Source organism: Lagopus muta, chromosome Z, assembly GCF_023343835.1.
Source record: "Lagopus muta isolate bLagMut1 chromosome Z, bLagMut1 primary, whole genome shotgun sequence".
Classification (NCBI taxonomy): domain Eukaryota; kingdom Metazoa; phylum Chordata; class Aves; order Galliformes; family Phasianidae; genus Lagopus; species Lagopus muta.
This window is the reverse complement of record NC_064472.1, coordinates 50,917,471-50,942,942: the sequence shown is the minus strand read 5'-3', so window position 1 is coordinate 50,942,942 and position 25,472 is coordinate 50,917,471. Positions and strand designations below refer to the sequence as shown.

Here is a 25,472-nt window from a genome sequence, read left to right as displayed (position 1 = left end):
ACTTTCATCTGCAAGCATAGGAATTTCAATATATACAACATACAGATTAGCAAAAACTTGGTCTTTACTGGGGTTGTCAAGCACTGTAAATAATACATAAAGAAAACTGAGAAAAGCTGTTGGCTATTAAAGTAAATGAATATTACAAGCCTTCACAGAGCAACAAGATGAAGCAGCATTGTCCTCTGCAGACTAAGACAAACTTACTGGAGTCTCATGAAGGAGGACAAGCTTAGTAACCCGAAGATTAACTTGTAGTCCAAGGCTTTTGTGCTGGAAAAGGTTAAAAACCTAAGGAGGAAAAAAATAAAATAAAATAAAATAAACAGGCAATTGTTTTGAACACAACACATTGTAGACTAAAAATATTAAAACTCAGAGTAACTAAAAAATTCTAATATTGCAGTGAGTTGCTTTTACTTCCAGTGACTTCAACAAAGCCTAAAGCTAATGTATTTTGTTATTAGGCAATATTGCTTCTGGGAGAACAGAAAGAACCTTTCACACTGACAATGGTCATAACCACGTTATGAAGGTTAGCCAATTTCTCCACGTACTTGCACATGCATATAAAGTTATTCACATGAAAATTGTTACTCATTCAAATGCGAGATCATTGCAATAGCCCTTCCTCTCATGCAAAATTTTTTTATTTATTCCTCAGTTTATGCTCCTTCAGAACATTCGTTCCTTGTACGTGACAGATCCTTGTTCTTGCTGCACTTCATGCAGTGCAGCAACAGCTGGGAGGGGTTGTAGTCAACTCAGTGCCTTAACTTTTTTTTCACTGTGATGATCACGTAATCCTTCTAAATGACAAAGTTGCATATACATAGCAAGCACAGATCATAATAAATCATGCAATACCCCAGCTTTCCAATAATATCATAGTCTTCTAACCAGAAAATCACCTTGGTCAGATCCCATTTTCTAGTTTCATCGCTGAAGTTATAAGACCAGATGGTGCAAACTGATGTGCAGCATCATGGTTTTATGTTGCAAAATATACGTGTTAAATCTTGACAGCCTGCTAATGGTCATGTGCTGACTGTCTCTTTACAGGTAGTCTGTCAGGATAATAAAAAGGAGCAATGAAATCAGTTTATTACGCATGTGCTGGTGGCAAAAGCCAAAATGAATTTTAAATTTCTTACCATATTTAAGATGGTCAGAATAAATCTTCTGGCAGCATCTTTTCCATGATACAGAACCATAGCTGGATCTGCTACCACAACTGTTTCTATATTGTACTCCTGAGGTAATTTGTAAGAGTATCGTTTTCCTCTTCCACTTTCTGATACTTTCTGATTCTTGGATTTTCTTTTATCTGTAACATAAAAACACTGCTTGAAGAATACATCTTTCAAAGTACCCCTTGCATACCTTAAGGATTTGCTACCTGTAATTAGAGCATCACTCTGTTTGTGTGCAATATAATACTCATGAACGCTAATACATTCTTATTTAGCACTGCCAGTGTGATTAGGCTTGGACTGATTGCCTGAATATAAGCTCACATGAGGGAAACAAGATCGTCATTCAGCTGCTCAGATAAAGACAGTCAGATTCTTTGCAACCCACTGCATGACATATTTATAAAATAGTAGGTGCATCCTTGTTTGCTTTATAAGGTAGAGTTAAATTAATATTCTGTTTGACATACAAGTAGTCTCACCGAGGCTGAAGAATCACTGTCTATCTGCATAAAGCATACAGAAAACATACAGTAAATGTATCTCAGCATAATAGATGATGAATACAGATTTGTCACAAACTGAGTACCACAAAAATATGCAGAAAAATTCACTGATCTGTAAAGATGAAAGACTATTTCAGACGAATGATGTCAATAATATGCAGGATAAAATATGACTCTTTTTTGTGTTTTGTTTTGTTGTTGTTTTTTTTTTCAAGCTGCATTAACAGGATTTCAAAGTCATTGCTACTGTCACTATAAGTATGCCATATACTATACATACTCTATATATATATATATATATATATATATAAGTATACTCTATACTTACATTATACACTATATAAGTATATATAGTATACTACTATAAGTAGCTAAAATATTTTTTTTAAGTGTATGATCTCCAGAAATAAATAAAGTTTTGGGTTTTTATTTCCTAAAAAGAAATACTAGATAAATCCATAAACAATCTATTTTTAACCTTCCACCTTTTGATCCTTCAATCAGCATGCTTAGCCTTATATGGATAGCTAGCCCCCTGCTATACTTGTGTTTGCTGGCTGGATCCAGAGCCTAGTGCACAAAACAAAGCATCATACTTGTTTTTTTCATGCTTTTGAGAATAGTTTTTAATGAAGCTGTACTATCAAGTATCCATATTTGTGCCAAGAAAACACACCCTACAAGCTATACAACTATGACTTAATACACAAGCATTTAAGGCTGCTTGAGTAGGCTAAGGCTCTGAGTTTACACAGTGAATTCATTTGAGTTAGAAAAGATTTGTCATGAGCCATTTGGTCAATATCAATATCAATATCAGTATCAATACCAATATCAATACCACTGCTTTTAGGAGCAGTGACTGATTCCAGTATATCTTCCAACAACATCATTTGTTCATCATTCACTTCTTCCTCACTAATAGCATCTATCGGTTGAAAAGTTTTAATTTAGTATCAGCATGGAAGTTCTGAGAAGTTTGCTATTATATTTCTCTAATATTTTACCTAGAGATCTAATTTTTATTTAGAACTGAAGTAAGCAGCACCTATTTAAATCAGTGTTTTGCTAAATGCACTACAGTCCCAAAAACTGCTGTACCCTCTATTTTTGGGGTTGTTGTGGATAAGAAGACTGCTCAGCTTCACAGACAAGCTGGCTGCAAAGGGCAGTCAGTGTCCCTCATTTCCTCAGATATCTGTTGGATTAACAAACCAAAGGAAGATCTGTTCTTGGCCAGTCAGCCTTATACAAATTGCTGGAAAAATTCTCCATCATGTGAGACCTCATTTATCTGAAAATTTTAGCTCTTCCTCCAGACTCTTAAATAAATAGAATTGCTAATTTTAGTAGCAATGGCATCCAAACAATTACTGTGATTACTTCCACCTAACAGACCAAACAGGTTTTAGGGAAAAATACTTGACTATTCACGTATACAAAAACAGAATTGCTCATTAATGCATAACAGATAACAACTCTGTAAAAAAAAGAAAAGTATCTATATTGAGATTGCATGTAGTAAAATGATAAAAGTCAGATTAACCAAAAAAAAAAAAAAAAAAAAAAAAACAAGCAAACAAAACAAAACCAAAGCACTGCTTCTTGGATGTTAAGATGCAGAAATTCAGTTTATAAACTAAATTACAATACAAAAATAAAAAATAAATGTTACCAGAACACTGTGACCAGTAAGACTTTGACTTTTGGTGCATTTATAAAGAACATTAAGATTTCATATCAATTTATTACTTAAACTCACAATCTGGGACTGAAATGAAATCTAGAAATACTCCAGTACCCCAGCCAAGAAGTCTAAAAACATTTGACATTCAATAGTTTCTCAAAATAATAGTAATTAATAATAATAATAACCCTGAAAATTCCACCACTGCAGCAACAGATTGCTCAGAAGTATCTGAGCTGACATTATGAAGAAGTTATGACTACAAGACTCAGACATACTTGCCAGCCCTTAGGTACAAGAGTATTTCCTAAATCCACTCGAATCTGGCACAAATAAGAGAACCCAGCACCATCAACACCCAGGATTTCTTTTCATAGGGAAAGGAAAAGGGATGCATTAACCTTACAGAAATTGCACTATTCTGAAGAATGTAATGGAAAGCAACCACAGAAGCAGCACCAGTATCCTCTAGCACAATGTCAAAAATCTACATCTACAACTAAGATTATTTATGCATTTCATTTCATGATTATTGGATGGAAACTGCATTTACAGCAAGGACTAACACAGCTATTGCAGCTGCCAGTCCATTCTTCATTCCACTAAGTCAAACTTCTGCTTTTGGTCCAGCAAAATTTGCTAATTTTTTCCTACAAAAAATAGCAGTAATTTAAGACCATAGTCTGATTGTAACTCAGAAGAACTGAATATTGAACAGAACAGAGAAGTAAAAGAGCCTTCCAGTCTCAAACAAAGAAAGGAATCAAAATTCACATCTACTGTATCTTGTGCAAGCACTCTCACTCATCAGTTTGTGTGAAACAGAACAACCATTTTAGATTATTTTTTCTTCCTAGAGTACTTTTGCCATGACCCAGCTATAATGCACAAACAACTTCAGGCTTGAACAAGAGCTTCATACTAAGATGAAAGAACAGTGCATAGTTTCTCAAGGCAGATCTAGGCAGATCTTTGCTCTAATAGCAACTGCTTTTCTCACAAATCCTGTGCAACACATCTGTGAACTGGTTTGATCTGAAAGGTATCGTGAATGGACTGTGTGCTACAGAAAGGTGAAGAGTTTGAGATCTGTGTATGTGCAACTGGCTCACATAAGTAAGTAAATCATACACGTGTTCAGTGAAAAGACACACGTACATTCCCACAAATTCAGAAAGTAAACGTTTTCATCAGTCCTATTCTCTCCCTCCACCAAACAGCAAGAAAGAGAACAGCCCATTTGCAAAACCAATTCCTTTGCTTTCCTCAGATGACTTGGCTATGTAGTATCTTTCAGTACAGAGCACAACAGTTACAGACAACAAACAATACCTTCATTGATTGCCTCCCCTAATTCTGCATGAAAAACCATTATTCGTATTATATAGTGATCCTTCAGCACCTCCAACAAAGACATTCATTCCTTCTAACAATCACAATTCATCATTGGCAATATATATTTGCTTGATATGTAGCCAGTCTTTGAAATCAATTTGGCTTAAAACCAGCAGCAAAAATGCCTGTCCCATGGCACCTACTCTAACACACCAGAACTGCAGAAGCAGGAGATCCTGTTGTAAGATATTGCTGAGAAGTAAGCATATGTAAGACAATCGTTACATTGTGTTGGACAGGTACAGCTGTCCAACAGGTACAGCAGCTTATGTAAAATCTGAGTATCTGAGCATCAGATGAATCTGCTGTTTTTCTTCATTAACCTACTTACTTGACAATTTGGTTTAAAATTCTCAAATATTGCTTTAAAAGACTATTTTGTTGTTTTGGGGTTTTTTTGGATTTTTTTTTTTTTTTTTTTTTTTTGTCTGTTTGGTTTTTTTATTCCTTCCTTTCTGCAATCCACTTTTAGGCTGTACCCATAAAATTAATTTTCTGGTGATGCTAGTGATGCTGAGTACTGTCACAACAGCAGCTGCTCCAAGTGTAGACACCACTTTTATCAATATACCTTACTGCAGCTCCACGATGTAACACAACTTGTAACATCAAAGGGAGGGAATAGTCTTGCTAGTGTAACAGAATTAGTCAGAAACTGCAGACATTTAAAACCTCCCGGAAATAAGGTTATGCCAGAAGATGCTAATCAGTTATTCACAGTTTGAGCTATTTTTAAATTCCAGACTGGTAGTAGAGATAATAAACCTACTTCAAACAAATATTTGAATCTCTGTTGACAGACTATTTGCACTGTCAGAGCCTTGGGCATAAGATTACTGGAACAGAATAAGCTGACTTTTCCATTTTAGAGAACACAAGAAAGTGAAAGGCTGACTGCTAATGAAAATGACAGAAAAATAATTTCCTTACAGATGAGTCTGCATATTTATTCATTTTCATGCATGCCACGGATTGTTATATAGCAGATGCTCGTGTTTGTTTCTATGATAATTTCCTATAACATCATTACAAATATCCTCAGCTCATGTCTACTCTGAAGAAAAGAAGCCATCAATTAAGCAGGAACAGCAGAGTATTATTTTCCACAAAAGCTCCTTTCTCCTCTCCACTGAACATTACTAAGTGATCATTATGTGCCAGACTTTTTTTGAAGCCCCTTTTCTTGGAAAAACCGACTGTTTCTACCACCCAGTTAAGAAGATGAATTTCACATTTATTTTAAGTGACAATAAAAGATGAACACTGTTAGAAAGGTCATTTAACATCAGTGTCTGACTTGCATGAACGTTCAAAATGTTAACGACTGAAACTGTGATGATGTATGTGCTTATGTTCTAAAACTGAATGGTAAGTACAAGCACTGCACATAGTATGTAAACCAGCAATACCAAGACAACAGTACTAAGACAATAGACTGGGCCAACAAGTTGGTTGCAGTTGTTAGACTGAAATAAAATGGCCCCAAATTTTCTACTTTCAAATCTAATGGATCATTGTACTTGTCTATTCCACAACAGAAGATTCCACCTTTTAACAGATGAAACTGCAGTCTCAGTATGCCACCTTGAAGTTGACAATAAGTTACTACTATAAATATAATCAAATATGCTTTTGTTGGTTTTTGGCTACTGCCTGCAGATCTTAAATACATGTTCACTACATTAAGTCTGTTCAGTAAGATTTGTGTATTACCTGTAACAACACCACAGTACTGATTCTGAGAAGTTGGTTTTTCAGTAATTTTCTCCTCTACAGACCTTTTTCGTCTGTACACCCTGTGTGCATGACCTGTCACAGCCAAAGTGTGATTGAGTGGCTCAATAAATATGAAGTCCTCATTAATCTGTATAAACCCCATCTGCAAAGGAAAAGAAAAGGAACATAAGATAAGAATTTAAGAAGCTATGTAATTGTGCACACAGTTCACAGAACCAAAAATAAACCAAAAAAAAAAAAGAAAACACACATAGAAAAAAGCCATACTCTATTTAAGAAAAATCTTTGTTTTATTAACCTTATTAGCTAGGTGACTACCTTTATATTTTTACAAGTCTTCTTCTTGAGTGAATTGGAATAAAACAATAAATTCAATATATTTCAACAAAACTTGTGGGTGGGTGGGTGGCTACATGCCAGTAGTAGATGCACAACAAAAAATCTGGAATGTTAAAAGCTTGCTTTGGGAGACCCATGGGGTCATTTAAATATGTACAGTATGTACACAAAAGTCTATACACTACTTCAATAACTCAGTGTATTGTCACATTTTTATAACTGTATTAAATGAAATAACAGAAATAATTTGGGGAGTATGAAAATACATTTTGAACAACTATGAAACTATTTGGGGAGTATGAATACATTCTGAACAACAGTGAAACTCTACAAGTCTTATTACAGCACTCTTTTTGCACATTTTGAACTTAAACAAGTAAATAAAGTAAATAATTAAATACTTAGATACAGAGACAGCAAGCAAAGCTGAATGCTAGCAGCTGAAACAAACAAACAAAAAAAACATTCTACTAAAACCATTTAGCTTTTTTTTCCTTTCCCAACACAGTTATGCACACAAACATACAGAAAAATCTAGTGTTCCAGATACATATCTACTGTTACAAGAGTTTGACTAAAGCTAAAGTAAATAAGCAAATAAATGTAATTCATTTATATAATTAATGTAGAACCCTAACTCAGGTCAAATTGTTAAAATGCCAAATATAAATTCCTTTTAGAGTCACTAACACTGGGAGGATCAAAGTGCTTTCCTGTGTTGTTTTTTTTCCGTCTGAAAATATCATCAGCAGGACTGATGATGAACTTTCTCATTCTCTAAACTAAAAAAATGTATTAAAGAGTTTTACTACAATAAGAAAATGTGGTACATCTGGCTAAAAGAAGCAAAGACCTCTTCTGTATGTTTCCATGCAAAACAAAAGACAGAAACAGTGAAGACTTTTGTCACTTCTGGAATTATGTAGTTGGCATCATCATGTTGAATATTCTGCCATCAAAAATAGATTCAGATTCAAACAAGAAAACAAAAATAGTTTTTATGGGAGTTATAAAGTATTCTTCTTTCAAACCTTCTTGGGCACTATTTTTAAAACAAACAAGCAAACAAAGAAATAAAACACAATAACCTTTCCTTTCTCCACTAACATCAAATAAAAGGGAATACATGTAGCCACACTAGCTGCAGAAACCTGAATGGATATTGAAAATTCATCACTAACACTGTACAGAAACTTTAAAGTATTTCAGTTTGTTGACCTGCTTTTTAGGTCAGCTCACCTTCACCATGATGTGTGAATATTACACAAAAGATTAACTATATATATCTCATAAGGCATTTTCTGTATACATACCAGCTAGCATTTCTAAATATACTGAATAAAGTTACAATGATATGACTGTGCTAATATTTAACTATAAAAAATAGTGTTGTTTAAACTATTATTTAAAAATACAATTTCTAAATATATGTAAAATGAAAATTTTTTTTTTTCATTTTTATGTCTACTGCTGAATTTCACATGGGCAGAATTTTGTACATATTTTTTTAAATCACAGCGTATTAAATTTTACAAAGGGTGTTGCAGTTTATTAATAACATAGAATTATAGAGTGGTTTGGTTGGAGGAGACCTTTAAGATTAACTAGTTTAAACCCTTCAGTATAGACAGGGACAACTATCAATAGACCAGGACACTCAAAGCCCCATCCAACCTGGCCTTGAATACCTTCAGGGATGGGGCATTCAAAACCCTGCTGGGCAAACTATTTCAGTATCTCACCACCCTCACTGAAAAGAATTTCTTCCTTATATCCACCCTCTTTCAGTTTAAAACCATTTTCCCTGTTCAATTCCTCACCCAGCAAGTGGTCCATCCATCTAATCCATTTTTCTCCAACTGGGCAACCAGAATGCTTTGCACAAGTCCTGATAGATGACTTCGGTTGATCTTCCTTTATCCACTGACGCTGTAACTCTGTCATAAAAGGCCACCAAGCTTGTCAGGCATGGCTTGCCTTTCGTGAAGCCATGCTGGTTACCACCTATCACCTCATCTTTATTTTCCACATGCCTTACTAGGGCCTGCAGGAGGATCTGCTCCGTGATCTTGCCAGGCACAGAGGTGAGACTGACTGGCCTGTAGTTCCCTGGATCTTCTTCTTCTCCCTTCTTGAAAACAGGGATATGTTTCCCCTTTTTCAGTCAGTGAGAACTTCACCAAACTGCCATGACCTTTCAAATATGACGCACAGCAGCTTGGCAACTTTATCTGCCCGTTCCTATAGAACCTGTGGATGGACCTCATCAGGTCCCATGGGCTCGTGTACCTTCTGGTGCTCTAGATGGTCTCAAACCTAATCTTCACTTACAGCAGGCAGATGTACCTTCTCCAAGTTCTTCCCACTGTTTTCTGCAACTTGGGTGGTGAGGCTAGAGCTCCTACCAGTGAAGACTGAGGCAAGGAAGTCTTTGAGTGTTTTTGACTATAGTCAAAATAATCAATAGTCTTTGACTATTTTTCCACCTCTTGAACAATTTCACAGGCAGAAAAACAATATTGAATCCCTATCCTTACAACCACAATGCTAACTCTTTTTCAATCATTACAAGTGGAAGTAAGAACATCTTCTGTAAATCTGAACACAACAAAAGAGAAATTGAAAGCCGGGCATCTAAGCATCACAATTTTGAAGTTCATTTGGATATCAGATGGGTGTACATACAGACTGTGGTCAGATTGAATGGCAAAACCTCTACATCATGAAAGCACGTAATCAAACAAAGATTAAAAACTATAAGAAATAACATGTAACTGGAGTACAACTGAGTAGCTTTGTGAAGTGAGTTCTGAGGAACTGATCCATCTCACCAACTCCAGTGGAATAAGCTACCAATGCTGCAAGTGAAATGCCTGCCAAGATGGTGCATTTATCTTATGCAGAAACAATGTAACTTGTCTTTTTTCCTCTCTGTTTACATATTCCTGCATTTTATAGTTTCTTACCTTGAGTCATACAGAAGTCAAATGTAACATATATTTCAGGTTAAGCTCAGGGCAATCTTATATGGTAAGAATTACTTACAGTTCATCAGAAAGAACAAAATGAGTACTTGGTCTGCAACTTAATCTATGCTGCATAATGAGAGTTTAAAAGTACAGGTCTCACTTCATTAAATGGGCATATAGAAAGATGCCTTGTACAAAGAATGGATAGTTTGAAATGGACACTGATCCATCACTTGTAGTTTAGATTGGACACTTGTCTTCATAAATAAAAGCTTTCTACAACATATGTTCACATATCAAGATTTTTCATTTTCCTAAAAGAAAACAAAGCAAAACAGATATGTAGGAACACTGAAAGAAGACTAAAACTTTGCTTTATGTAAAATAAAAATACCTGAGATCTAAAATACACCCATAATCACAGAAACAGAAGGCAGATTTCTTCTGAAGTAAGAAAGTTGTTATTTTCTTTCATCCAAGAAGTAATGTCACAGATCAGAGATGAAGAATGAAACTATCTGCATATTCTCAGCAATCTCAACTAATTCAAAGCACTATAACAGAAACTATTTTGTCACTTTATTTCAAATATCATGTCATGAAACTTGGAGTAATTCTACTGTTTCTGCTAAAATTATACTACCATGACAAGGTAACATGAGGTTGAAATTAATCTGTGAAGACTACCTTTACACACAGTCACCAGATCCCAGGTATAAGCCAGGAAATTTCTTCATCAGTAAATAACTTTTTAAATTCCTATACATACTTCCTTGCACACTAATTCAGGGTAACAGCTTGTTATCATCCAAAGTTGATAATTTGAACATTATATTGTTGCCTGTAGAATTTACAGAACTAAAGCAGTGAAGGAAATTAATTAAAATGAATACGCTTTCCTAAGAATAGGAATTTCTTCAGAATAGAAGAAGACTTAAGGTACAGTTAGCACTATCAAAGAGGAGATACTAGAAGATAATTATGAAATAGCAACTTGCCAATACATTGTGATGTTTCCAACACAGAGTTTCAAGAATATAATCAAGGCAGACATCCTACCACAGACTTCAAAGTACAAATGTCAGAAGGCTGTTTTACCCTTTTAAAGAAACAGTATATAAACAGTATATAACAGTTCTGAAGGATAAGTTCTCCGTGGTCCCCTAACAAGTTAGTAGTTTCTAAACCTGATGCTTGGCATATCAGAGCAAAACTTTTCATTCATTCTATGAAATTCACCTCTATGGTGGATTGATCTTGGCTGTTTGTCAGACATCCATCTAGTTGCTCTCTTTCCTTCCTCCTCCCCAGAAGAATGGAGAGATGAAAGGATGAAAAAAGTTCATGAGTCAAGATAAGGACAGGGAGAACACTTAACAATTACCATCACAAGTAAGTAGGTCCTGGAGAAAATTGATTTATTGCCAATCAAAGTAGATTTGGATAGTGAGTAACAAAGACAAACTAAAACAACATCTTCCCACCACTTTCTGACTGGTACAGAGGAGGATGAGAGGTACAGTCTGCTACATCCTCCTCCTCACATTTCACCCCTGGTTTAGTGTGGGTCAGGCCCATGAACTGCAGTCCTTCAGGACACACTTGTTCCTGGTTAGTTTCCTTCAGAGCACATCCAGGTCATGGGCAGACTGTCACATGCTGGATACCACCCCACCATGGACTGTAGGGGGATCTCTGCTCCAGCATCTAAAGCACCTCTTTATCATCTGGCCTTGCTCTTCACCAGTCTGGTTCTTCCAATTTTTCCTTCCCTCCTCACACTGCCAAGAAGAGTCTTACCCCTTTCTAAAGATGTTGTCACAGAGGCACTCGCCTGTGGCTGCTGGGCCCAGCTGTGACACTGTGGTGGTGCCGTTGGATCCAGCTGGAGGCAGCTGCATCCTCCAGCCTTGCCTCATAGAGGAGACCAGCAGGCCCTGTCCAGGTGCCTGCACCTAATACCTAGGTGACTGCACCCAATACAGACATCTAAAAGAATAATGACTTTAAAAATCTACTGAACAAGAGCAGGACTTGAAATAAACCACAGTGCTCTTGCTGACAACACTTGAAGTAATACAGAATTAAATTCCCATCTCCTTCCTGTGGGTTATTACTGTCAGCCGCAAGTACACAGACGTTCCATCTACACAGACGTATCTAATGAGGATGTGTTCCCCAAAACACACAGATTAAAAATTTCCTCATTCTCATATGAAATAAGACTCCTATGGTGTTACACCTTTCCTACTTTCTGTCTGGCTTTTTCTGTGTGCTTTTATGGATTCCACAAATTAGATTTCAGTAGTAAATGGGCATAATATTGCCTTGTCATGATCTCAATAAAAGTCTTCCCCACAGTTCTCTCTGCTATTCTGTGAAGTGGATGCAAGCAATCAGTGTGCAAGGCCCAGCTGTACAAAGCTCTGCTTTTTCACACTCTCACCATGTTGCCTAAGGCAAACAGCAATGTTATCACAAGGAAAATTAACTTGTATCAGATGCAAAATATTGCATCTATCAGCGCCAAAATATTAATGTGAGAGATGAACTAGATCCTCAGATCTCACAGGAATATTAATGTCATCTGTGGTATGAACATGAACAATATACAGTTACAAAGACGATTTTTATTTTACTAGATCAGTGCTTGCCAGTTTTAAAACACATTGTGATAATCTACAGATTTGTACTTTCATAAAATGCCTCAGAAATTAAAGATTTCAATTATTAAGTAACCTTTAACATGCATATTGGTGTCCTGCTTGAAACAGGTTTTAAAACTACAGATCAAAGTCAGTATCATGATTCTAACAATGCTATCAAGTCTTAATTTTAGCTGAAAAAAAACACAAATTAAACTCTTCGGTTCTTAATTAAGCTTAAGCAACTTTTCAAACTGCTTTCAAGTTCAGAATTTTAGTTATTCAGTTCTGAGTGTTGAAAGACTTGGATTTTTCCAAGATACTTTGCCAAAAAGCAGCTAAGAGAAGACAACTGATTTTCAGCTGGGAAGCTGGTGACAGCATATATTTTATGCAAAAATCACACATCTACACAAAAATCTACTCCACCAAATGGTCCCAACTAGTGCTTATTTGTAGAATGAGAAGTTCTTATTCTTCTTCCACAAAGACACTGGAAACTCTGAAGTCATAAAATGAGCTTCTAAGATTAGAATGTAAATCTCTATACTGCAAACTGAATTTTTAAGATAAAACAGACACACAAAAATTCTGGATAGGTTTCTTTACCCACTGGCCATTCATGGAGTAAAAATATCTGAAGTTATATGGCCAGTTTTTACATTTGTGATTTGTGGCATCTGTGGAAATGTCTCAATTGTAACCAAAAGGACTTAGATTTTATAAGAAGTTAGATAAAAATGCTCCAGAGTACCTTATATTGTCAGGCTATAATCAGCATTTCAACCATGAGAAAAAAACATATTGGGATTTTTGTATGTCATGTTGAGAAATTTCCATCTCATATCTAAGAAAATGAACATTCAAGATATAACCAGCCTGCACAGATGCAATACACTGTCCTCAAAGATAGAGGATACATCTTGTACACCTATGATAAGGTGTATTTTTCTTCAGCTACTACAAAAACATCATAAATAGATACTGTAAAATTAACATTAAGAAAGACCTTAAAGATCATCGAGCCCAACCATGACCTAACCATACTACCCCAACTATAACAGCCCTCCACTAAATCATGTCCCTGAGCACCACATCCAAACAGTTTTTAAACACATCCAGGGATGGTGACTCAACCACCTCTCTGGAGAGCCTATTCCAGTGCTTAACAATCCTTTCTGTAAAGAAATGTTTCCTGATAACCAACATAAACTTAACCAGGCGCAACTTGAGGCCATTTCCCCTCGTCGTGTCACCTGTCATCAGTGAGAAGAGACCAACCCTGCTCTCACTGTAAGCCTTTCAGATATTAAAAGAGAGCGATAACGTTTTCCCTCAGCCTCCTTTACCCCAGACTGAACAGCCCCATTCCTTCAGTCTCTCCTGAAGACATATTCTCCAAACCCTTCACAAGCCTTGTAGCCCTTCTTTGGACCTGCTCCAGCAGCTCAATGTCCTTTCTCTATTGAGGTGCCCAAAACTGAACACAGTACTCAAGGTGAGGCCTCACCAATGCCCAGTACAGGGGCAGGATGACTTCCCTAGTCCTGCTCACCACACCACTCCTGATACACACCAGGATGCCATTGGCCTTCTTGGCCACGTAGGCACGCTGCTGGCTCATATTCAGCTGACTGACAATCAGTACACCAAGGCACCAAGATGTCAGGCAGCTTTCCAGCCAGTCCTCCCCAAGCCTGTAGAGTTGCCTGGGGTTGTTGTGACCAAAATGCACGACCCAACACTTGGCCCTATTGAAACTCATACAGTTAACACTGGACCATCAATCCAGTCTGTCCAGGTCCCTCTGTAGTGTCTTTTGTATCCCCTGGCAGATCAGCACTCCCTACCAACTTGGTGTCATCTACAAACTTACTGAGGGTGCATTCAGTGCCCTCACCAAGATCATTAATAAGGATGTTAAATAGAAGCAGCTCCAGTACCAAGCGTTGGGGCACCACTCATGATCGGACGCCAGCTGGATTTAACTCCATTGATCACGAGTCTTTGGGCCCAGCCATCCAGCTGGTGTTTCACCCAGCAGAGTGTATGCCCGTCCAAACTGTGGGCAACCAGCTTCTTCATGAGGATGTTTTAGGGGACAGTAGATCACATCGAAAGCCTTACCTTCATCCACTAAGCAAGTTACCTTGTCATAGGATGAAATCAGGTTTGTCAGACAGGATCTGCCATTTTTAAACCCATGCTTACTGGGCCTTTAATTGGTCCATGATGGCTCCCAAGATTACCCATTCTGTAACCTTCCTGGGCACTCAGGTGAGACTAATACATCTGTAGCTACCAGGATCATCTTTCCAGCCCTTTTTGAAGTTGACTGTCACATTTGCCAGTCTCCAGTCCTCCAGGACACCCACAGTTAGCCAGGACTACTGACGAACGATGGAGAGTGTCTTGGCAACCACGCCCACCAACTCCCTCAGCACTCTAGGGTGCAATCCATCTAGCCCCATAGATTTGTGAGCATCCAGCTTTCAGAGCAGGTCAAAAACTATGTCATCATGGATCATGCAGGGCTTATTCTGTTCCCCATCCCTATCTACTAGCACAAATCTTGTTTTACTAAAGACTAACTACTATATTACTCTCTAGTAAACAGCTATTTACTGCACCTGAAATTGCTGATAAAAAAAAATACATAAATTCTGATCTCACTGAATGCATTTTTGCACAAATGCACATGTTCCTCCTAAACTCCTTGTATTGTTTTAAAATCAAATGTCACTGGAATCAGCTGTGAAACTCAGAAATCTGACAGAAGTCCCTTCAATAGCCATAGGCTTAAGTAACTATCTCTTCACAGACAGATTGGACAAATTAAATCAAACCTCTCTGCTCTTTCACCTTATTGAAAATATAAACTGTCTGTAGGCACATACTGTTACATCACTCACACAGTCCACCTATTTTGCTCTTGTCAATTTCCAGAAAAGTCAGTGTATGCGTCCCATTTGATTTCCAGAAGAATTCAGTAAAACAAATAAACTAATTATCGAACACTGAAATTATGTGTGCAAATCCCTTTCCCCTCCCCTAGAAACTCTTGCTGGGATTCTGATTGGGTACCATCTATATTAATGGAAAATTTGCGCTTATGCACTAAAAAGCATTCTGGAAAAGTGGAGAAACCCCAGCAGAAAAAGACCACTGGCTACCTACTTTATCATCTGAATTTCTCCAGCACTGATAAGATCACTCAGTGTTAGAACAGGCTGTGCATACTTTCCTGAGAAAATTGTAATGTGTTGAAGGAAGCCGCAGCAGAGAGAACAGTTGGCTGATGCCTCTAGTGACTTACTTAATAGAGTAAATTAGAGATCTTCTCTTACCATCAAGAAGTTATAAAAAGCCATTTCATATTTTTATTCTAGACATGGAAGCAAAGAGAATTATCTATCATTCATGAAGTAACAGGTTTTCTTACAAATTTATCTTCAGTATTAAAGTCAGATTCAACTAAAACTCAACTTGATAAATAAAATCTGATTTTCTGTCAAACTCAGCACACATTTTGCAGTTCTCATTAGACCATCTTAATTATCACTGCCTAAGTTCTCTATTGTTGAAAAAAGTCAATGAAATATGAGAATGTCTAGTAGAACTAATGTAATTTCCCTTTGTATTATAGATTATAGGTCTACAGATCAAGTAGAGCCCCATATATGTTTAAGATTTCATAAAATACAAACTTTATCATCAAATCATAGAATCCTCAGAATTGGAAGGGACCTCTGAGAACCATCTAGTCCAACTTTCCTGCCGTGAATAGGGACACCCCAGCTAGATCAGGTAGCCCAGGGACTTATCCAGCCTCATCTTGGAAGTACCCAGGGACTGGGCATCAACCCCCAGCACTAGGTAACCTGTTCCATTGCCTCACCATCTTTATTTTAAAAGATTTTTTCCTTGTATGTAATCCAAATCTACTCTTCCTGGGCTTGAAGGCATTTCCCCTTGTTCTATCACCACATACTGCTAAAGAGTCTGCCCTTTCTTACAGTTACCTTGGTAGTACAAATCCACCATCTTAAACTTCTTTGTAATATATTCATCTGTTCCTGTCATTAATTAATGCAATTTCAATATAACTGCTGATTGGCTTACGTGGTTACCATTTAAAAACTGTTTCAGATTCTCTTCTCAGAATTGGAAATCATTTCTGAATTTATTTATTCATGGTCATTATTTTAGACATATCTGATTCTGGCATTCTTTTACATCTTGGCCAGCTTTCCAAGCTCCTTGACACTCACTCTTTTGTTTTTATAAAAGGCAATCATATTGTTTCTGCTGTATGAAGATAAACACACTTGCCTTCAATTGCTGCTTGCTTAAACAGGTTTACTGCTACAATTATCCTTGTAGCCACCACTGAATTCTTTACTCTGAGCATCAGTAAACAGAACTGGAAGTCACTTTGCAGCTCTCATTTCAATATAGCTGTGTGAAATGAGAATAAATTTTCTCTGTCACCACTTAATATAGATGATCAACTACAGGTTCCTTTCATACCCATCATACCTGATAGCTCATAATGGTTCCTGTGATCAGCAAACATACACAATCATTTCCTCCTCCCATTCACTGCCAGCTGTCGTCAGTCTTAAGATCTGCAAATGTAGTAAGTCACACCTGAAGCTGTCTACACCAACCAGCCTTTAGTCTATATAATTCTCCTGTGCCTCCCAGCTCTGAACTTACCACTAAAACAGTTCAGGTCCACACATGCTGCCTACAGTCTTTTCTCCTGTTCAAAACCATGTTCCTCCTGACTAGGACTGGCCAAAAGCTTCCAGCATCCTTTTTTTTTTGCCCTTGGAAAATACTGCATCAAGGAAAAAAAAAAAAAAAAAGTTGTTTGTGATTAAATACTTTTTTTATGATCAAAGTGAAAAACAGGCAAAATTTACTGGAATCCTCTCTCTCACACTGCTGGTTACACTTGTGAGAGTGCAACTTCAGAACAATCATACCATGAAAATGAAGTCTCCAATTAAAGTAGGAAAGCACTGAACAGTGAGCGAACATGTAACAGAAATATTAGAAAAAACATAATTCCTATCATTTGTTACTTTCAATTTGTTATTTTAAAGTCACTGTTACATCTGACATACAGGTTTTTTTTAAAAGTACTCTTTTTTTACCCTCTGAATTTCCTTGGTCTTGTCAGGTAGTCTTTGACAGTACTTTCTTTTTCCATGCTATAAGGCATTCAACACATTACTATCTAGATATGGTGGTGAAAAGTAAGTTTGCCCTAGGTAATGTGCAATCAGATTCTATACAACATCATAAGCTTTCATAGATTCTTTGAGGAAAAAAAAAAAAAAGAAAAAAAAAAAGAAAAAAAAAGAGGAAAAAAAAACCACACACACAAACTTTATAAAGAGTTTTACTGAAATTAAACAGATGTTATTCTTTTCACAGATTTACTGCTTCAATAGCACATTGAAAATGGACTCTACTGTACATTCTATTTTGGCAGCAATTTCCAATAAGTCTAGTTGGACTGCACTTTGCTTTAGTCAAATTAGTTGTGTCAAAACACTGGAATAGGCTCAGTGCTTTAAAACTCAGAACACATCCCAATCTCTTTTAAGCCTTGCATTAAGGCATAGCATATTTTCTACATAGAAAACAAAACTGCAAAAGCACTACTGCACTTGAATTTCAAAATAATAAACGGCAAAAGGTAAATAGGACTCTCTTGTTGAGTGAAACCTTATAGCTCTCAATACGACTCCTTCTGGAATAACTACAGAAACCTTTATAAACAATTGCTACCCTACACAGACAGTCCCTTGTACAAGTTGAATGTAGGTTGTTCTTTTTCTCCATAAAGACAAGTCTAAATCTACTAAACTCACTAAACTGAAGTATCTTTAATAATAACTCACTCAAAACTACTACCATGAGGCAATTCAAAGTGCAATTTTCAAATTTTTCAAACAACATCAAATGAGTAATAATAATATGAATTATAAGCTTCTACGGCTAGATGTGCCACTCTTGCTACATAGTCTATTTTTCTAAAAACTAGACAGCAACCAAACCTGTGTCTAAATATAGGTCACATAATTCTGTTGTGCCCCATGATGATTTGTGCTACTAAGGAAGAGAGTCTATAGGAGCCCAGGCATCTTTACTGAAGCTGGAGGAGGGTCTGTCTTGGCTGGGACAGAGTTAGTTTTCTTCATAGTAGCTGGCATGGTGTTATGCTCTGGATTTTTTTGAAAATAATGGTGAAAGAAGCCTGACATTTTAGTAGTAAAACAGCAGTATTTACACAGCAACAAGGATTTTTCTATTTCTCCAGCTGCCCCTCCAGCTGCCCAGTGTGGAGGCTGGGGTTATACAAAAAGTTGGAATGGACACAGTTGGAACTGCTGACCCAAAATGATGAGAGGCATATCCATACAAACTCTTTCTCAGCAATAAAAGCAAAGTGGAATGAGGGAGCGAAGAATATTATTCTGAGTATCTCACTTGTCTTCCCAAGCAACTGTTAGGTATGATGGACTCTGCTTTTATGGATGTGGTTGAACATCTATCTGCTGATGAGAAGAAGTGGATGAATTTCTCCTTTTGCTTTGCTTGTGTTGACAGCACTCATTTCACCTAGTAAATCTTTAAAGGAGAAGTTGGCAGGGATTCACAATGGGGAAATCATGCTTGAACGATCTGGTAGCCTTCTAAGATGTCATGACTGGCTGGGTAGATAAGGGGAGAGCAGTGGATTTTGCCTTTTAGCAAGGCTTTTGACACTGTCTCCCTTAGCATACTTGTAGCTAAGTTTAGGCAATGTGGAATAGATTAATGGACAGAGAAGTGGACTGAAAACTGACTGGCAGAACTAAGACGGTTATAACCTACAGTGCAGCCTAGTTGGAGACTGTAAATAACAGTGTTCCCCAGAGATTGGTGCTAGATCTGACCTTGTTTAACATCTTCATCAGTGACCTGGATGAAGGGATAGAGAGTACCCTCAGCAAGTTTGCTGATAATACAAAGCTGTGAGGAGCTGGTCCTTGTTGAATGATGTGAGAATCCTCTCCACACAACTCTCCAGTCAATCTCACACCTGGGGAGGAATAACTGCTCACATTGCTGCAAGTCAGGGGCTGATCTGCTGGAAAGGAATTTTTCAGAGAAGGATCTGATTGTCCTGGTGGACAACAGGGTGGCCATAAACCAGCAGTGTGCTCTTGCCTAGAAGGCCAGTGATACTCCGGGGTGCATTAAAATAAGTGTGGCCAACAGGGTGAGGGAGGTGATCCTGTCCCTCTATTCTGCCCTGAGAACGCCACGTAAGTACTGTTCTGGGCTCTGCAGTTCAAGAAGGACAGAGAACATCTAGAGAGAGTCCAGCAGAGCACTACAAAGATAATGAGGGGTCTGCAGCACCTCTCTTCTGAGGAAAGGCTGATAGACCTGAGACCTGGAAAGGAGAAGGCTGAGGGGGAATCTTATAAACATTTATAAATATCTGCAGGGTGTGTGTCAAGTGGATGGGGTCTGGCTCTTTTTGGTTATTTCCAGAGACAGGACAAGGGGCAGTAGGCATGAAATGAAACATAGGAAGTTCAATCTTACCACAAGAAAGAACTTAAAACTTTGTGTGTGACAGAGAACAAGCTTCCCAGTGAGGTTGTGGAGCTTTCTTCGGAGATATTCAAAACCTACCTGGATACATTCCTCTGCAACCTACTCTACGTAACTTGATTTACCACGGTATTTGGACTAGATGTTCTCCAGAGGTCCCTTCCAAACCCTACAATTATCTGATTCCGTGATTCCATAATTGTGTGATTCTGTAAGTTTCCTCACTTCTTCCTTTTCAATTCTCTGTCCCATCTCATTGGGCCAAGAGAGCAAGTGACTGTGTGGTGCTTAGCTGCCTGCTGGGATTAAACTACAAGAAGGTCTCATGGAGATCATTCACATTGATTCATTTTAGTTCTACCCAACATACACATATGAAATACATGTATGTCAGCAGGAACCTCATGAAATTCAGCAAGAGAGCTTGCCAATTTCAGCTCTTGGGATAGATTCGCCCTTGTTCTGGTAATAAGAGCTGGTCTACACTACTGCCTATCATCACTACCTCATCATTTGTCATGGAAGGAGCATGTAATTGGCTGTGGCGTTGTGCTAAGTTGATACTATCCTGACCTCTAAATTCTAGTCCAATTCTATTTATTTTATGTATTTTATATATTTTATTATTACATCCTCTGCCTTTCTCTGAGGTTTTCAATTCTAATCTTGTTCTGTGACTGACTTGAAACATAAATTTGGCCAAGAAACTTGTGCTTATGTATTCTTAATTCAGTTTACAGAATGCACATGTACATACTGAATAACAGTAACCACAGACTTTCAAAACCAGTGGCTATATTTTAAAATTTTGACATAAGTCATACTTTAAAATCTTGCTTTCCATTCCAACATCTACAAAACAATCAACTGTAGTTACATGTAAGTATATATACTCGGAGAATGTTTGCCAGAAGGATAAATATTGTCTTTTCTTCCTGTTATCATGTTACACATTAGGTTGTAACACGTTTTACATGTTAGGTTGGATATTAGGAAGCACTTCTTGTAGAAAGGGTTGTTAAGCAGTGGAATAGGCTCCCCAGCGAGGTGGTTGAGTCACCATCCTTGAATGCGTTTAAAAGCTGTTTGGATGTGATGCTCAGGGACATGATTTAGAGGAGGGTTGTTAGTTACCGTAGTATGGTTAGGTCACAGTTGGACTTGATGATCCTTAGGGTCTTTTCCAACCTGAGTGATTCTATGATTCTACAGTTCTATGATACAGCTAACTAATTACTGTATAAGTTTTATTTTTTTTCCTTCTTCTTTCTATTTTACTAGACCGCAGGTATCCAGTTTTGGGATACAACAGATGTATTTCCCCAGAACTATGTATTTATTTGTCTGCCAAATGTTTACATTATATCTCACTCATACAGAGAGAAAAGTGGAAAATAAAGAAGAGGAAAGAGAGTGATGAACTATACAATATAAGGAAAACGCGTATTTTGAGTTCACAGTACATGAAACTCCATTTACTTTCAAATACACTGTTACATTTTCACTGATAAAAAGTATTCCATAGGTACCATTAAAACTATAAATCTAAAATTATTAACACCTCAGGATTTATACACAGAAATAAAAAAATCCTAAGAAATGCGAACTTACCATGGGCATATGCTCTTGCTTATTTTTCTTATCCACAATTCAAAGTTCATGAGGCATAGAAAGTTTACTGCATTTTTTAAGAGTGATTTAATTTTATAATCCAGATAGCATTTCTAATCCATTTGCTACAAGCCATTGTTAAAACATGAAGTTTTTACATTACATTTGTGGTAAGATTATCATATTTAAAACCTGTTTTCAAAAGGCAATGTGTTCACAGAACCATAGAATGCTTTGGGTCAACCTGAAAAAGCACCTATTTTCAACCCCCTGCCATGGGCAGAGACACTTTCCACCAGAGCAGATTGCTCAAGGCCCCCCCCCACCGCCCCTTAACCTGGCCTTAAACACTTCCAAGGACAGGAAATCCACAGTTTATCTGGCCAACCCTTTCCAGTGCTTCACCGTCTTCCCAGTAAAGAAACTCCTCCTAAAATGTAATGTATCTACTTATCCTAGAAGAAAATCTCTTATCATCTTTCTTGTTGGTCAATTTTTGGTACTGGAAGGCCATATAAACTCTCCCTGGAGCCTTCTCTGAGCTGAACAAGCCCTGATTCCTAGACTTGTTTTCATAGGAGAGCTACTCCAGCCCTCTCATCACTTTTGCCATCTTCCTCTGGAACTGCTCTAACAGGTTCCTGCCCTTCTTATCATGTGGACCCCAGAGCTGAATGCAGTACTTCTGGTGGGGCCTCATTAGGGTAGAACACAAGGACACAATCATCATCCACACCCTTCTGGTCGCTCCTCTTTTGATGCAGACCGGTTGGCCTTCTGGACTGCAAGTGCACACTGGTGGCTCATGGAGAGCTTGTCATCCACTGAAATCCACCAGAACCCCCAGGTCCTTCTGCAGATCTGTTTTCAATCCACTCTGTAGTCATGTCTGGGATTGCTCCAATCCAGGTGCACTGGACCTTGTTGGACTTCACAATGCTTGCACTTCTGAAGCGTCAGCTGCACCATTCAGCTTGGTGTTGACTGCGAAATCACTGAGGGCACACGCAAGAACCCACTGTCTATGTCATCAATTAAGATATCAAACAGAACCTGTTCCAGTAAGAACCCATGAAGAACATCACTTGTCATTGATCTCCACCTAGATATTAAGCTACTGACCACAACCCTTCAGATATGGCCATCTAATCAATTCATTATCAGCTAAGTCATTCACCCTTCAAATTCATGTGTCTCCAGTTTAGAGACAAGGATGTTATGTGGGACCATATCATAAGTCAAGGCAGATTACATCCATCCACCAATACTATCGTTATGACATAGAAGAGACACTGAAAAAATTTACTTAAACTAGCTTAAATTCTAAAGCTATTGTATTTGTTCAGGATAAGTATGTAAGTGTTGACTAATATAACCAGGAATAAATTAAGAGGCCTATTGTCAAGCCAGACTTCATCACTGGTGCAGATATCAAAATATGCACAACATCCAGAACTGGATCCAGAACTTTAAAGCACTTAAAATAATAATAGTAATAGAATAATTTGAGCTGGAGTTAGTAAAAAGAAGGCAACCTAGAGGGCAATGTCTGTGCACAACTCATGAAATGGCACTTACTTTACTCCTGAAAATACTTTGCTTCCATGAAAAACTTACTTTTAAGTAGAAATCCATTTATTTAAAGTGGAATTTGTAATTCTATTAAAAGAACATAAAAATTGTATATATTGGCAGCTCTAACCAAAAAAGCTTCTGATTTAAAAAAAAAAAAAGTTTTTCACAGTTTTCTGACTTTCAATTTTCAGGTTTCACATTCTTAAGTTTTTATCATTCCTTAAATGGGCTATCTAATTATTTTTATCATTTTTATCATTATCCCAATTCCATGTAGTATTCAAGGTATGGTAATAATATGGCAACTCAAAGGGGACTTCAGTTTAACAGTAACACAACAATCAGATTTTATTGTGGTTCAGGAACAGTTTCCAAAATAACTAAAGGAAGCAGCCACCACTGCAGAAGGAAGCGTCGGCCAGCTTTCAAGGAAGCTAACCCAAAGGAAAAATATGAAAGATATCAACACTGCTGACAAAGATTCTCATTTTGTCTCCTGAATAATAATACATTAAACAGATGTTTTCTCTGTTTGCATGACTCCCAACTCTGCAAACAGCAAACCACAAAAAGTCCCCTCACAGAAATCTTAAATAGATTCAGTAAGTTGAGGGTTAAGTAAGTAATTCCTTGTTTTCTTGCCTTTTCAATTTTTTCCACATACAGAAAACTCACCCAATTTATACATCATAGCATTAAGTACAATACCACTAAACTACAATATGCAGCTCTGAACTCCAGCCAGCACATCAGGACACATTTCAAAAATCTAACAGATTAATGAATGAGGTAGATGCCTATTGACTACAGTCTGAAATGCTCTGAAAAACCTTATTTTATTTTTCTTTAAAAACTGTACTGCAACACATTCAACCAACCACATATGACTGATTCAGGCCAATAAAATAAACTACAAGCAAACTGAAAACCAAGATATACCTCAACAAGCAGGATGCAGCCTTTATGTGTACAGTTAAAGCAGGACTGAATAAATAGCAAATTATGTCCACCATGTTATCATAAACAAATGATAAAAGATTTTAACAATTACTTCACCTTGCTCATCAAGTAAACACTATATTAAATAGAACACTGCCACTGATTTACTTTCTTGGTTGTTTTTTTGTTGTTGTTGTTTTTTTAAGATCACTTATAAACTGAAGTTCCAGCACACCCATGAAAGAAAGAACATTTTCCAATGATTCTGCAAGAATTATTATTTTAATCAAACAGAAAACGCATTTTGGAAAAAGGTTTTTTTCTCTTTTATAAACCTAGAGAACTTGCATAAAAATACAAATAGTCAACAGAGTTTTGCACCCTCATTCCCCTCATAGATCACTTCAGAAACATTTGAGGTGAGATCCATCTGTCACAGAGGGACAAAAGAAATCCTCGACCAATTTCATTACCCCAAACTGACCACAAGCTTGGAAGATTTAAAAAACTTTTTCAGTAATGTTAGAAGAGTTTTTTGCAGAGCTTACAACAGAAGTGTAAGATCCAGACAGATCTGTGCATTAAGAGTAAATTACAGAGTAAATTCAGCAAGACCACAATTAAACATCGTCCTAACATTTGCTGGTTTTATGTTCCCTGCAAACACTAAGAGCGAGAACTCACCTTTCATCCACTGTTGTAACTCAGAATAACAGCTTTTTCATTCAGCTTTTTCTTTATCCCTCACACACTCCCTTTTTTCCCATTCCAGTCTTCAGAAGAAAAGCAAATCACTTCATATAAGAAGCAGAGCTACACCTGAGTTTCCAAGTTTATAACTTAATTATCATATTAATCCATGCTCACACTTGACAAAAAGAGCACCAAAGAGGTTAAACAGAGCTGAAGCACAGCTTAACATTTTATATAGAAGAGGGCGCTTGCCATAGCCATTACTTGAACACTGTTTCCAGCCAGCACCCCATAAGTCCAGAGAACATAAGAGGATATTTACATGGTACTAAATCATAGAAGTCTGAATTCAGACCCAGCTGAATTAACAACATCAAATGCAGAAAATATTTTTATTTTCCTTAATACTCTATCTAAATAAGCTTGACCTGACTTGACCCAGTTAAACTTCTGACATCTAATGAGAATTTAAGGTAGCACAGCTGAGATCATAAAACAAGCATATCCAGTTGTTGGAGAATAACTCGCAGAGACTAAATCACTTTACAAGCCAGTTTCAGGCA

General features: G+C 37.2%; 1 protein-coding gene across 2 annotated transcripts in view; it reads right to left on the bottom strand.

Annotated features, from left to right (window-relative positions):
* Nucleotides 1–25,472, bottom strand: part of ADAMTS19 (ADAM metallopeptidase with thrombospondin type 1 motif 19) — a 159,657-nt gene that overhangs the window by 122,317 nt on the left and 11,868 nt on the right. For both annotated transcript variants that reach the window (XM_048931929.1, XM_048931930.1), the window contains exons 3-5: nt 6,495–6,660; nt 1,155–1,327; nt 208–291 (exon numbers count right to left, since the gene is read on the bottom strand). In XM_048931929.1, coding sequence (XP_048787886.1) covers nt 208–291; nt 1,155–1,327; nt 6,495–6,660 — 423 coding nt within the window. The remainder of the gene's footprint in view (nt 1–207; nt 292–1,154; nt 1,328–6,494; nt 6,661–25,472) is intronic.